Source organism: Oxyura jamaicensis (genome assembly GCF_011077185.1).
Source record: "Oxyura jamaicensis isolate SHBP4307 breed ruddy duck chromosome 15 unlocalized genomic scaffold, BPBGC_Ojam_1.0 oxy15_random_OJ72900, whole genome shotgun sequence".
NCBI classification, from domain to species: domain Eukaryota; kingdom Metazoa; phylum Chordata; class Aves; order Anseriformes; family Anatidae; genus Oxyura; species Oxyura jamaicensis.
Window position 1 is genome coordinate 1 of NW_023304425.1, and position 11,644 is coordinate 11,644.

The 11,644-nt window shown below is 62.1% G+C and overlaps 2 protein-coding genes across 2 annotated transcripts; one reads left to right on the top strand and one right to left on the bottom strand.

The window, feature by feature from the left end:
* The first annotated feature begins 6 nt into the window (after positions 1 to 6).
* INPP5J (inositol polyphosphate-5-phosphatase J) lies at positions 7 to 8,853 on the top strand. The gene is made up of 12 exons (XM_035312516.1): positions 7 to 832; positions 1,877 to 1,987; positions 3,526 to 3,634; positions 4,343 to 4,459; positions 4,529 to 4,704; positions 5,257 to 5,368; positions 5,778 to 5,887; positions 6,173 to 6,362; positions 6,625 to 6,762; positions 7,157 to 7,249; positions 7,518 to 7,622; positions 7,749 to 8,853. The coding sequence occupies exons 1-12, from the start codon at positions 27 to 29 to the stop codon at positions 8,382 to 8,384; spliced, it is 2,703 nt and encodes a 900-aa protein (XP_035168407.1). The 5' UTR covers positions 7 to 26; the 3' UTR covers positions 8,385 to 8,853.
* Positions 8,854 to 8,935: 82 nt separating this feature from the next.
* On the bottom strand, positions 8,936 to 11,642 carry PLA2G3 (phospholipase A2 group III; the record flags this gene model as incomplete). The annotated part of the gene is made up of 7 exons (XM_035312511.1): positions 8,936 to 9,681; positions 9,923 to 10,057; positions 10,262 to 10,391; positions 10,489 to 10,955; positions 11,055 to 11,189; positions 11,268 to 11,400; positions 11,474 to 11,642. Coding segments are annotated over 7 exons (1,380 nt in total), but the record flags the coding sequence as incomplete, so codon positions are not given.
* Between the last annotated feature and the right edge of the window lie 2 nt (positions 11,643 to 11,644).

Consider the following 11,644-nt stretch of genomic DNA (forward strand, 5'->3'; position numbering starts at 1 on the left):
CGGAGGGCGCCGTGGCTCTCCCGCAGATGGAGCCGGCCCGGCGGGGCAGCGCGGAGCTGGGCTCGGCCGCCCTCGGTCCGCGGCCCGTCTCCCCGCGGAGCCCCGCGCCCGCCGCCGCCGCCGCCTCCCCCGCGCTGCTCGTTCCCCAGAGCCCGGCCCCGCCGGCCTCGGTCCCCGGCGGCCGCGGTGCCGGAGCGCGGAGGAGCTCCCGGCCCGACGCCGCCTTGGAGCTTCTGTCCTGCGGGTCGCAGCCGGAGGGGGCTCAGCACGGGTGCGGGCGGCCCGAGGAGAGGGCCCCGGGCCGGGCCGCCCAGCCCCTGCCGCTGGACGTCGGCAGGGCTCCGCCGGATGGGGCCGGCATCCCGCAGATGTTCCCGCTGCCGACCTTGCTGTCCCCGGTGGAGCGCCGGCCGCTGTCCCCAGGCTCGGGCATCTCCCTGGCCCGTGCCGCTGCGCTGTCCCCGGTGAAGCCGAGCCAGTCGCCGAGCTGGTCGTCCTTCCCAGAACTCAGCCCCGCCGACCGAGCTGCCCCCGGGAAGTCGCTGTCTGCGGAGCGGAGGGAGGCGCTGCCCAAAGCGGAGTCCAGCGACCACATCTCGGCCTGGGCGGGCTCGTCCCCCAGAGCCCTCGGTCTGCCCAAGGCCGTCTCCAGCGAGTTCATCGCTGCAGGACACGTCGGCCTGTCCAAGCCCGGGGCCCTCTCCAAGGCAGAACTGGATGAGTTCACCCTGTTCGGGAGGTCTGGGCCATCTCTTGGCCTGCCGAGTGCCAGCAACTCCTCCGATGCTCTCCTGGACTGTGTGGGAAGGGCGACGGCGGATGGCTCGTTCCGGTGAGCGCGTGTTGCTGTGCTGCTGCCCGCGGTGCGTGGGGGAGAGGGGAGCCCCCCACTCGGGGCACAGGGGGGGCAGTGATAGGGGGGAACGTCCCCACTGTAAAGTGGCAACCGAGGCCTCTCTGTGGGCTGGAGTCACCTCAGTCTTCCTGCTGTGGATGGTGTTCAGCTGGAAAAGGGTTTGGTTCAGGGTCTGTGGGCACGCAGGGTCCCGTGGGCATGCTGAAGGTGGGAGACATACCCAGTGCCTGCTGCTTGTGCAGGCAGCGGCTCGGGGGAAGGAGGTGGGGTGGCGTTCCTAGGTGGAATTAGAGGAACAGGCTCTGGAGCAAGTGCTCCTTGCCCTCCCCCCACCACCCCCCCGATCCCTGAGCTCTCAAAATGGTGCAGCGCTTCCCTGCCTCGCTGTTGAAATGTGCCCCTTGTGACTGAGGCTTGTCCTAGTGCTGCTGAGAGAGCCTGCGGGCTGCTGGTGCGTGCTGCGTAATGGTGTTAATGTGTTGTGACAGACGGTGGCTTTGCACTCGTGAAGGACACTGCTGCTGGGCTTGCAGCACTCCTGTCGCAAGTGATGCCCAGGCTGTTCAGGCTCTGGGGCAGGACCCGGTGGGTGGAGATCCAGGCCCCTTTCCCCAGGAGCACAAGAGGCAAGCGGTTCACGGGGAAGAGGAGGGGAAGCAGTTTCCTGAGGGTCTCCTGTCTCGAAGGCTCCCTGCTGTGCCAGCCTGGCAGTCAGCACTGAGATGAAAATGAGGGCTGTTTGTGCCGGCTGTTGGAATTACACCGGGGCTTGGGGCTTGGGCTACAGCGGGGCTGCCATGCAGAAGCCAGAGGGGCAGACCCCAGAGAAATTTGGAGACTATAACTTGTCTGCCTCAAACGGGGGTTAAGGACACGGTGTGTGTGTCCCGGCTGAGCCTCTGCTGCAACCGCTTCTGTTCCAGACCGGTTCCTTGGGGGGAGCCGGGGGCTGAACGGAGTGGGAAACGGGGAACGCTTCTGAGCCCAGATATTAGCCTGTTCTTTCTTATTCCTCCCAAGCATCACGGTGGTCACCTGGAACGTGGGCACAGCCATGCCCCCGAACGATGTGACATCGCTGCTGCATCTCAACACAGGCGAGACAAATGATGTAGACATGATCGCCATCGGGTACGTGAGCGAAGTGCAGGGCCCTTGTCCCCGGACTGGTTCCTGTTTGGGGAATTGCCCATAGCCTGGGGGGCTCATGGTGGCAGAGCTGCAGCTCCGGCCTGCCCTGGAGCTTAGGGAGCAGGGAGGGATGTACATCACAAGTGCACGGTATCATAAAGGGTGAAGGAAAATCAGCTTCTAATAAAATGGGAGTGCTAAGAAGAGCTGAAACCCTCAAGTCCTGAATAGCCTTGAGCCCTTGAGTAGTCCACAGGCAGCTAGGCCGCGCAGAGCCGTGCCGTTCTTGCTGCCAAGCCCTGGCAGTCCCTTGGTCAGGTCTGTAGAGGCATTTAACTCGCCTGCCAGAGTCCACTGGGAGCATTTTCCTCATTTCCGCTTTTGTCCATGGTATGCAGGCCTCGAGGGCACAGATCTGCTGTTTTCTCACAGCTGGATTGGCTCTGTGCCTCTGGCAACACTTAACTGCTGGCAAGGCAGCTCCAAGGCAGTGTGGTAAGGCTTTATTGGTGTGGCTAGCAATGCAAGCTCTGCCATAGCCAAAAGGAAAACCAGGCCCTTGGGGATCGCTGTGGAGCACGCAGATTCTTGCCAAGGCCAGGGATATTCTGCCTTTTTTACAGCCCCTGCCTTGACAAGCTCCCTCTGTGTGTCAGGTGGAAGAGCTTGCTCTGCCTCCAGCAGCTTCCCCGGTGTTTCTGCCGCTCCTCGCCCCGGGTAGGGAGCAGTGTGAGGCTGCTGGATCTGCGGGGACATGTTGGAGCCTCTCTCCTGGTCAGGGTCCCCCCCACGAGCCTTGTGGGGCCAGCAGGCTGGGGCTGAGCAGGCGAACATGCATGGCCTCTGTCTGCATGGATGTGGGCAGGGGGGCCGTGCTTGGGGCGAGGGACTTGCTGGAACTGTCTCGGCCAGGGCAGGGTGTGCTGTACCGGTGAGTCCCTTTGCCTCTCAGGTGTCTATGCCTGGCTGCCACCCTTCCTCCAAGCCATGTCTTTATGCCTGGGGCACTTGATATTTTTGGGCAAGGCATTTCCCAGTCTTGCTGTTCTCTGGGGATGCTCTCTTTCCTTCTGCTCGCTAATTGCTGAGTGGGTAGGAGCGCTGTTAACCTTTTGGTGCTGCTGCTCTGAGCTTGGAGGCCAGGATGTGTCTGAATGCTCTGTGCTGAAGTAATGGTGTGATGTGGCTTCTCTGTAGACATCAGTGCAGCCCCTCTTGCACCTAAAGATAGGCTTTAGACTGCTGCGACTGCTGCCTAGCCCTGTGAAGTTAAACTGTTCCTGATTAAAGGGCTAAGGGCTCTATGCCACTTGTGTACCACACAGCCCAGCATTGCTAGAGCAGGGATATAGCCAGTTTGTGCCCTGAATCACTCCCCTGAAGTGTCCTTCCAACCCTGACCCCACTCCCCAGTGCTGTCCTTAGGCACCTCTCCCAAGCAGCATTCCCTAGATGGGACGCAGACACCTCCCTGGTGTGGCTGAGGGACCTGTCTGGGGCTGCACAGGCTCTGCAGAGGTCCTCATCTTTCTTCCCAGGCTGCAGGAGGTGAACTGCAAGATAAACAAGCGCCTGAAGGATGCCCTGTTCACAGATCAGTGGAGCGAGCTGTTCATGGATGTTCTGAGCCCCTTCCACTTTGTGCTGGTAAGGCAAACCCCAAGGGGCTGGGCAGCTGCTGTCCCTTCCCTTCCCATCCGTGAGGCCATGGACAGGGAGAGTCAGACCGCAGAGACAGAGGGAGGATTTGCGGTGGGAGAACTGACCCACCGCACTGCTGTCCTCTGAGCAGTGCGTGGAAGATGAACCGAGGGTGAGTGGGGCATCTCACCAGCATGCTGCCCAGCTTTTGCCACCTCCTCGCTTTCTGTCTGCCTTTGACTTCCCCTGTGGCATGCGGGGGAAACATCTTACTGCCTGCCGTGTTGCACTGGGGCGAGGAGGTGAATGGGAACAATTCTGCTGCTTCTGGCAGCATCCTGCAAATCCTAGGGCAGGCTCATTCCTTTCTGATTCCTGTTCAGACTCATTCTGAAGTAGAATTTTCCCATGGTTTCACTCTTGATATAGGACCTGACCGCTGCTTTTAACTTCTTACGTTTCATTAGCTGTAAAATACTCCCGTTTTTTTCAGGAGCAGATCCCAGGGCACTTACACGCAGTACATAAGACCTAGCATCACTGGGCTTCTCAGTCAGTATTCAGGAGGGTGTGCGTGGATCTCTGAACTAAACGTGCTGTTGAGCCCCTGTAAGGGGGGCACGCAGATACCGTGTCTGCCTCTGGCCTGGAGGTAGAGGAGGTTGTGCCTGCCTACGGGCTGCAGCTCTCATCCTGCCGCAATTCCCGTTCCAGGTCAGCACAGTGCGGATGCAAGGTGTGATCCTACTCGTATTTGCCAAGTACTACCACCTCCCCTTCCTGCAGGACATCCAGACAGACTGCACTCGCACAGGGCTGGGCGGCTACTGGGTGAGTGTGGCCCCGAGGAGGCGGTGAGGGACTGCCTTGCTGGGGATTCACAGGATCTTCTCGGTGCAGGGCAACAAGGGTGGGGTGAGCGTCCGTCTCTCCATCTTCGGCCACATGGTCTGCTTCCTGAACTGCCACCTGCCAGCGCACCTGGAGAAGGCGGAGCAGCGCAAGGAAGACTTTGCCACCATCCTACACATGCAGCAGTTTGAGGGACGTGCAGCCAGCGGCATCTTGGACCACGAGTGCGTACCCCGCTGCTTTTCTTGGAGCCTGAGCCAAGGCTGTATTGCATCTGTATTCTAGCCAGGTGTGGAGATTGGGTCTTGCATGCAGAGAGCTGCAGAATTGTCCCTTGGTCCAGTGAGACCCAGCACAGTGGTGCAGGTGTTAAGAGGAGGATGTGCCCCCTGATTGCCCGTGGGGCACATCCAGGACCGGTGCAGTTCCAGCTGTCAGAGTTTGGGACTGATGTGGTGGAAGGCCAGGCTCTGTCCCACTGTGTTGGCTGTGTGGTTGGGCTCCGGCAGGTGCCTTGTAGTGGAAATTTCCACCCTCTGTCTCTGCCTGGGGAAGTCAAGCCCCTTTGTTTAATGGTGCTTGATGCACACCTGAGCTGTTCTGGCAGGGCTGGCGGCTGGCCAGGCTCTCAGCTGAACGCTGACCTACACGGGTGCTTCTGAGAGTGCCCGCGCTGCTGGCTAAGGCTGCCCGCAGGCTGGGCTGGTTCCTACCCCGCTCTGCCGTCTGGTTCTGGTGGCCTTGGCCCTGGTAGCCCACTGCCCTCCCACCCACAGCCTCGTCTTCTGGTTTGGGGACCTCAACTTCCGCATAGAGAGCCTTGACATCCGCTTTGTGAAGTACGCCATCGACAGCAACATTCTGAGCCAGCTCTGGGAGAAGGACCAGGTGAGAGGGCTGGGTGTGCGGCTGGGCTGCGAGTTGTGCCTTGGCGCTTGCCAGAGCTGCCCGTGTGGCTGTGTGACAGCACAAAGGGCCCCGTTTCTCCTTGCTGTGTGGGGAACGGTGGGCATCGTAGTCTCAGGATATTTTTCACTGGAGCTGCACGCACATCAGTATTTTCTTTACTGGAGCGTTGGGAAGAAATGGGGGTGTTGAGCCTACAGACTTGCCGCATGGCATGGACAAACCCCGAGAGCTGTGTGATGCTCAGCAGGGTGTTTGGGGGTGGCCATGTGTTGTTGTCCCATAGGGTGTGGGGGTTATCGGGTTATAGGGTCTTGGCTGGGTTATCGGAGCTGTGTGGAGGTCTGGCTGGGGGTTCTGGTGTGCTCCCTGCCTGCTCTCTTCCCCTCAGCTGAACATTGCCAAAAGCACTTGGCCTGTCCTGACTGGCTTCCAGGAGGGACCCCTCAACTTCCCGCCCACGTTCAAGTTCGATGTGGGCACCAACAAGTACGACAGCAGGTAGGATAGCAGGACAAGAGCAGGGCTGGGAGCAGGTGGCATGGCTGAGGGCTGGGGGGTAGGGGAAGCCATGCTGGGGCAGGCGTGGGCTGGGCTGGGGACATCAGGCTGGGACACAGCTCTTGTGCTGGTGCCAGTGCAGGTCTGTCCCTGCAGCTGCACAGAGCTGTGTGCCAAGATGAGCTGCGTCCCCTGCCCCCACGTGCTGTAGTGCCAGGGGGAGGCAGTATGGGGTAGAGCCCGCTGCCCCCTGCCAGGCAAGAGATGCCCCTCTGTGCCCTGCAGTGCCAAGAAGCGAAAACCAGCCTGGACTGACCGCATCCTCTGGAAGATCAAATCTCCCAGTGTCGGGCTTGGTGCAGGTGGATGCCAGCCCAGCCGGGGCATCCTGTCGGTGAGCCAGCTCTGCTACTGCAGCCACATGGAATACACGGTCAGCGACCACAAGCCGGTAGCTGCCATCTTTGCAGTGCAGGTGAGCGCCTGCCAGGGCCACCGGGCACGTGGGCAGGAGCTACAGTGGTGAGGCCCTGGCTGCCCAATTCTTGTGTGCAGCACGGGGTGGGGTGGGGATTTCTTGCCTTATTTTTGCAAGGCAGTTTCAGTATTGTGGCTGGGGACAGTGTGGTTGCTGCTGTTGGTGTGTGCGTGAGGGTCCAGTGCCAGACGGGTGCCCTGGGCAGCAGGGGCAGCTCTCTGGCATACGGCCACTTGCCCACCATATGCATGTTTGTCAGTTTGCTTCCAAGGCAGACAAGCCTCCAGTGGAGATTTACGTGGCTGATGAGTGGAATAGGCCTGAGCAAGCAGTTGTCAAGTACAAGATGGCTGCTGGCTTCCACCGGAGCTCCTGGGACTGGATTGGCCTCTACCGGGTAGGGGCTTGTGGCTGGAGGGAGCGGGAGGCACTTCACAGCACCAGAGGGTCCCCATCAGCAGGCACTGATGCATGGCCTTAGCCTGTCCTCTCTGTTCTCCTGTTCTGGGGAGGCTCTGTGGATACCAGCAGGCTTTGACCCTGCTGCAGGAGACATGGATCCAGAAGTTCCCTCCTCCTCCTCCTCCTCCTCCTCCTGCTCCTCCTGCTCTGTGTGTTCCATATGGCCCAAAGCTATTACTGGGGCCAGGGCACTGGGCTGTGTGTGTGCATGTGCAAGGCAGCTGCGGTGCCCTTGTGCAAGGACAGCAAATGCCAGGCAAGGGCTGAGGGTGCTGAGTTTGGCAGATGTCCCCCAGCTCACCTCTGTTCTCCCGTGCATATGCACACAGGTTGGTTTTCGGCATCCTAAAGACTACGTGTCCTACGTCTGGGCCAGGAGTGATGATGGAGAGCGCTTCATAGAGAAGCAACTGTGTGCACAGGTGAGCATCTCCAGGAGCCAAGGCCTGCCCTGCAAGATGCTGGGTATGTGTGCCTTATGGCAAGGCACTAGCCTCCACATCAGTGGCTTCCCCTATTGCATGGAAGGCCCTTTTGCCCCAAGAGGGCAGGAGGCCACCTGTGTACCACTTTGGCCTGCCCTATGCTTGGCCCACTGTATGGGCATCAGGGCTCTCAGCTGGGTCTGGAGGTGGTGGGGGACACCCCTGTGCCCATCCCTGGTGCCCATCAGCTTTCCCTGCCCTGCAGGTACTGTTCTCAGAGGAGGCACTGCCCAAGGGGAAAGGCGAGTACATCCTCGGATACTACAGCAACACCTCCAGCAGCATCGCAGGTGTGACGGAGCCCTTCCAGGTCAGCATGGATGAGGGGTGAGGGCGGTGGGGGGGTGTGTGTGTGCTTGGCTGAACAGGGCGTGCTGCTGTGGTATTGCCACAGCCCCCTGTGCAGTCAGCCAGCAGCCCTGACACAAGGGTGCAGATCTCCATGCCCAGGTCAGAGGAGGGCAGCAGCCCCACAGACAGCTCGGGCAGCAGCTCAGAAGAGGAGGATGACAGCACCCTTGTCCTGCTGGCCCCCAAATCCCGCAGCCCCAGTCCAGGCAAGATGAAACGGCACCGGAGCCGAAGCCCTAGCCTGGCCAAGTTCCAGGGCCTCATTCTGCGGCCATCAAGCCGGGACAGGGGCACGAGTCGCAGCCCCTCACCCCAGAGCCGCCGAGGCCTCCCTGGGGACATCCCCACCATCCACCTGCCCCAGGAGGAGCCAGGGCACCGTGGAGCCAAAGCCAAGGAAGCGGGGCAGGCGGCTGAGAGCCAGGAGGGCAGCTTGGGCTCCTTTTACCAGACTGTGCGGGAGCAGTGCGTCTCCCGGTGCATTTCTGCTGACAACACCCTGGCCAGGGCCGACCCCAGGAACCTGGGCCTGCTGCCTGCACTGCGGCTGGAGATGATCGACCAGGCTCTGGGCAAACAGAGGGAGAGTGCAGACCAGGCCCCCCCATGCCGGAGGGTAAGCCCTACCAGCCCCCCAGGAGCCCCCTACAGCACCTCTACCAAGGAGGGGAGCAGCCTCTGGGAGCTAGACAGCAGCCATAGATGTGCCACGGGCCACTAATGCAGCAACCCCTTCCCTGTAGCGCGCTTGCTGTGTGCTTTCCTTTACCACTTCCCTGCTGAGACATCCCTCTCCCTTATTTATTGCAGTGACTTAACCTCTGCACTCCTGCTGTGTGCCTGCCCCTGCTCCCTGCAGCCTGAGCTGCTGCCCTCGTGGGGCTGCGAGGGGGCGTAGGGGAGGGGAAGGCTGGTTCGGTGTGGGGTTGGCAGGGGAGCATTGGCCCAGGGAAGCCCCTGTGAAATTCAAAGGTGCAAGTGTTCAGCTGTCAGGCAGGAGAGCAGGCCTGAGGTGGGTCAGGGACAAGCGCTGGAGGTGATTTTGACTCTTGCAGCGAGGCCTGCCCCAGGGTGCAGTGCTGCCCTGGGTACCCCAGGGATCGGAGCGTGCTTCTTTCTTGCCACTACCACTGTGCCTCAGGCTTGGACGTAGCGTGAGCAACAAAATAAACCATCCTGCCTGCCCCAGACGCTCTGTGCTTACTGCAGTGTAGGAACAGCCCCAGAATAGGGGCCGCAGCAGGCACAGCCCTGGCCCAGCACCACACACCATGCAGAGACCACCCTTTATTTGTCTCGTGCCGCACGCAGACGGGGACTGACCCTCCCCAGGGCCAAGCTCTGTGCCTGGCTGTTGTTGCCTTTCACCTCCAGAGCCCAGCCTGCCCTGCCCCAGCAGCCTGTCTGGGGAGGGGGCCAGGCTCACCCCAGATCCCTCAGCCGCCCCCTCCCAAGCCCCTGCCTGAGGCTCATATGCCCAGAGCATTCTCCCTGCCCCCTGGCACAAAAGGGAAGGATGATGGTGGCTTTCCCCTTACCCAAGTGCTCCCCTTCCTTTCCCCTCGCTTTGATGCTCACGGTTGGTGCCACAGCTCCTCAGGAGAGGGGTAGCTGAGCCTCCTCAGCCCCTCTGCTTGCCCTCATTCCAGCTGCGCCCCCCCCCATCCCCAATTCCACGTAGTCATGCCAGCAGCCATGCTTGGTGCCATCCTTTCTCTCAAGGACCAGACATTAAGCAGCTCCACTCAGTGCCTGCTGCACAGCACGTCTTCCTTCCCACACGAGGCATGCCCGCACTGCTCAGGCATCATGGGGGTGCTGAATGATGCTGTGCACACAGCTTCTGCTCCAAAGCCAGTTGCCGGCAGTGCTCATAGAGTGTGCTGCCACTGCCCTGTGTCTTCCCATCTTGATGCTTGACCTTGGCGGTTACGCGAGGAGCCCCCCAGCGCCTCAGGACGTTTCTGAGATGCCGTGCAGGTGCTACTAGCACAGCCCGGGTTGCTGAGGTACAGCTGCTGGAGAAGCAGGACAGTGAGTGACAAAGCAGCTCTGGAGGCTGTAGCACTTGACAGCCTCTGCCTTCCACCCCACTCCTGCCCCTGGCACAGGAAAATGGGACAAATGGGTGTGATGACCACCTCGCACCAAACAGCCAAGCCTGCAGGACAGCACCCAGCCCTGGGGCATCCATCCCACCTTCCCAGGCAGGTTAGGAATCCCCAAGCACACCACATTCCCTTGTCCCTCTGCGCTTACTTGTGCTGTGGCTCCTTGCCCAGGCTGCAGTTGGTGAGTGGCTCCAACACAAAGCAAGCTGCAGCAACGTGGTCAGCCAACACTGCCGCCTGCACCTCATTGAAACCCTTCGTCCTGCGCAGGGACCGTGCCAGTCTATGGGCACAGAGAGGTGGCAGTCAGCAGCTGCTGGCTGGAGTGGGCATCATGCTGGGTCCCCCCTCTTCCACCCCCAAACCATCTGCACATCCGTGATGATGGATGAAAGCCCTGCCTTTTCCTCCTAGGGCACGTCCCAGTCCCAAACAGGGCTCGCTCAAGGGGCCAGGGCTTGGCACACACATGAGCTAGGACACAGACCTGCGAGTGCAGTTGCAGTGGAAGAGTGTCCGTGTGTCTGCGTTATGCAGCTGGTACTTCAACTCATGGGGCGCGATCTGGTGCTCACACTTGTCCAAGCGCTTGTAGCACCTGCACATCCTCCCCAGGCCTGAGGAGACAGAGCACAGCCAGAGTGACCAAAACAAACCCGCTCAGTCCTCAGCAAAGCCCCGCTCCAACGCGCGCTGTCCCAAGCCCCCACTCACCCTGCTGCCTGCGCCCATCCCTGGTAGGCGCAGGGACAGCCTCACAGGGCTCCGTAGCCAGGCTGGATCCGATGCTGCTGTCTTCAAGGCGAGCCTTAGGGGTTGGCTGTGCTGAGGTCACTGTCCCCTGCTGTCCTCCAGCGAGCTCCTGTCCTGGCATGGCCACCGTGGTTGGCAGGCTTGGCTCCAGCTCACCCCAAGCTGCTGTGTGCCTGGCAGCGGGCTCAGCCTTGTCCCTGGCAGACTCAGGGGACGAGGCACCCGGGTCCCGCAGCTGCTGGGCTGTCACAGGCCTCCGCAAACGGCGGAGCCCAGGACCTCGTCCCAGCCCCTGCCGCGGGCGCTTTCGACCTGCTCCAGAGGCCTTCCTTCCCCGGCTGCTGTCGCTGCCTTCTGCGGGCAGCCCGTGGCCGTACTGCCCCTGCTGCACCATCCTGGCCAGGGGCACCACGCCGTAGCGTTCGCACCTTAAGGGGGGGGGGGAACACCGGGCAGCGTCAGGCCCCACGGCCACAGCCTGGGGGCTGCAGAGCGAGTGGGGAGTGGGGACGCGCGGGGGCACTCACCCGCCCCACCAATGCCACTGCACGCACTCCTCGCTGTCCTCCAGCACGAAGCACGGCACCTCCAGCAGGTTGAAGAAGGTGACGCCGATTATGTTGGAGATGGTGTCGTTGAGGGCCAGCAGGCACCGCCGGAACCTGCGGGCGAGCAGGGGGGGGGGATGAGCGGCGCGGCCCCGGCAGCCCCGCCACGGCCCCGGCGCGTCCCCGGCGCACCTGGCGTCGCAGTCGCAGTGGGACACGGTGTGCAGGCGGTAGTTGCGGATGCCGTAGTTGAACTGCAGCGCCGTGATCTGCGCCTCGCACTGGTCGTGCTCCCGGCAGCACCGGTCGGGGCCGCGGAAGAGACCTGCGGGCGAGCGGCACCGCTCAGCGCTCGGCGGGCACCGCCCGGCGGCTCGACCCCGGCCCCGCGCCCGTACCCAGCTCGGTGGCGTTCCCGGCCGAGTCCCCGGCTCCGCACCACAGCGTGCCGGGCACCGTCCAACCCCTCCGGCGGCGGCGGCGGGGCTCTCCCCGCGGCTCGGGCTCGGTGCAGGCGGCGCGGCGCCGCCAGAGCGCGGCCAGCTCCCGCCGCAGCGCGGCGCCGGGGG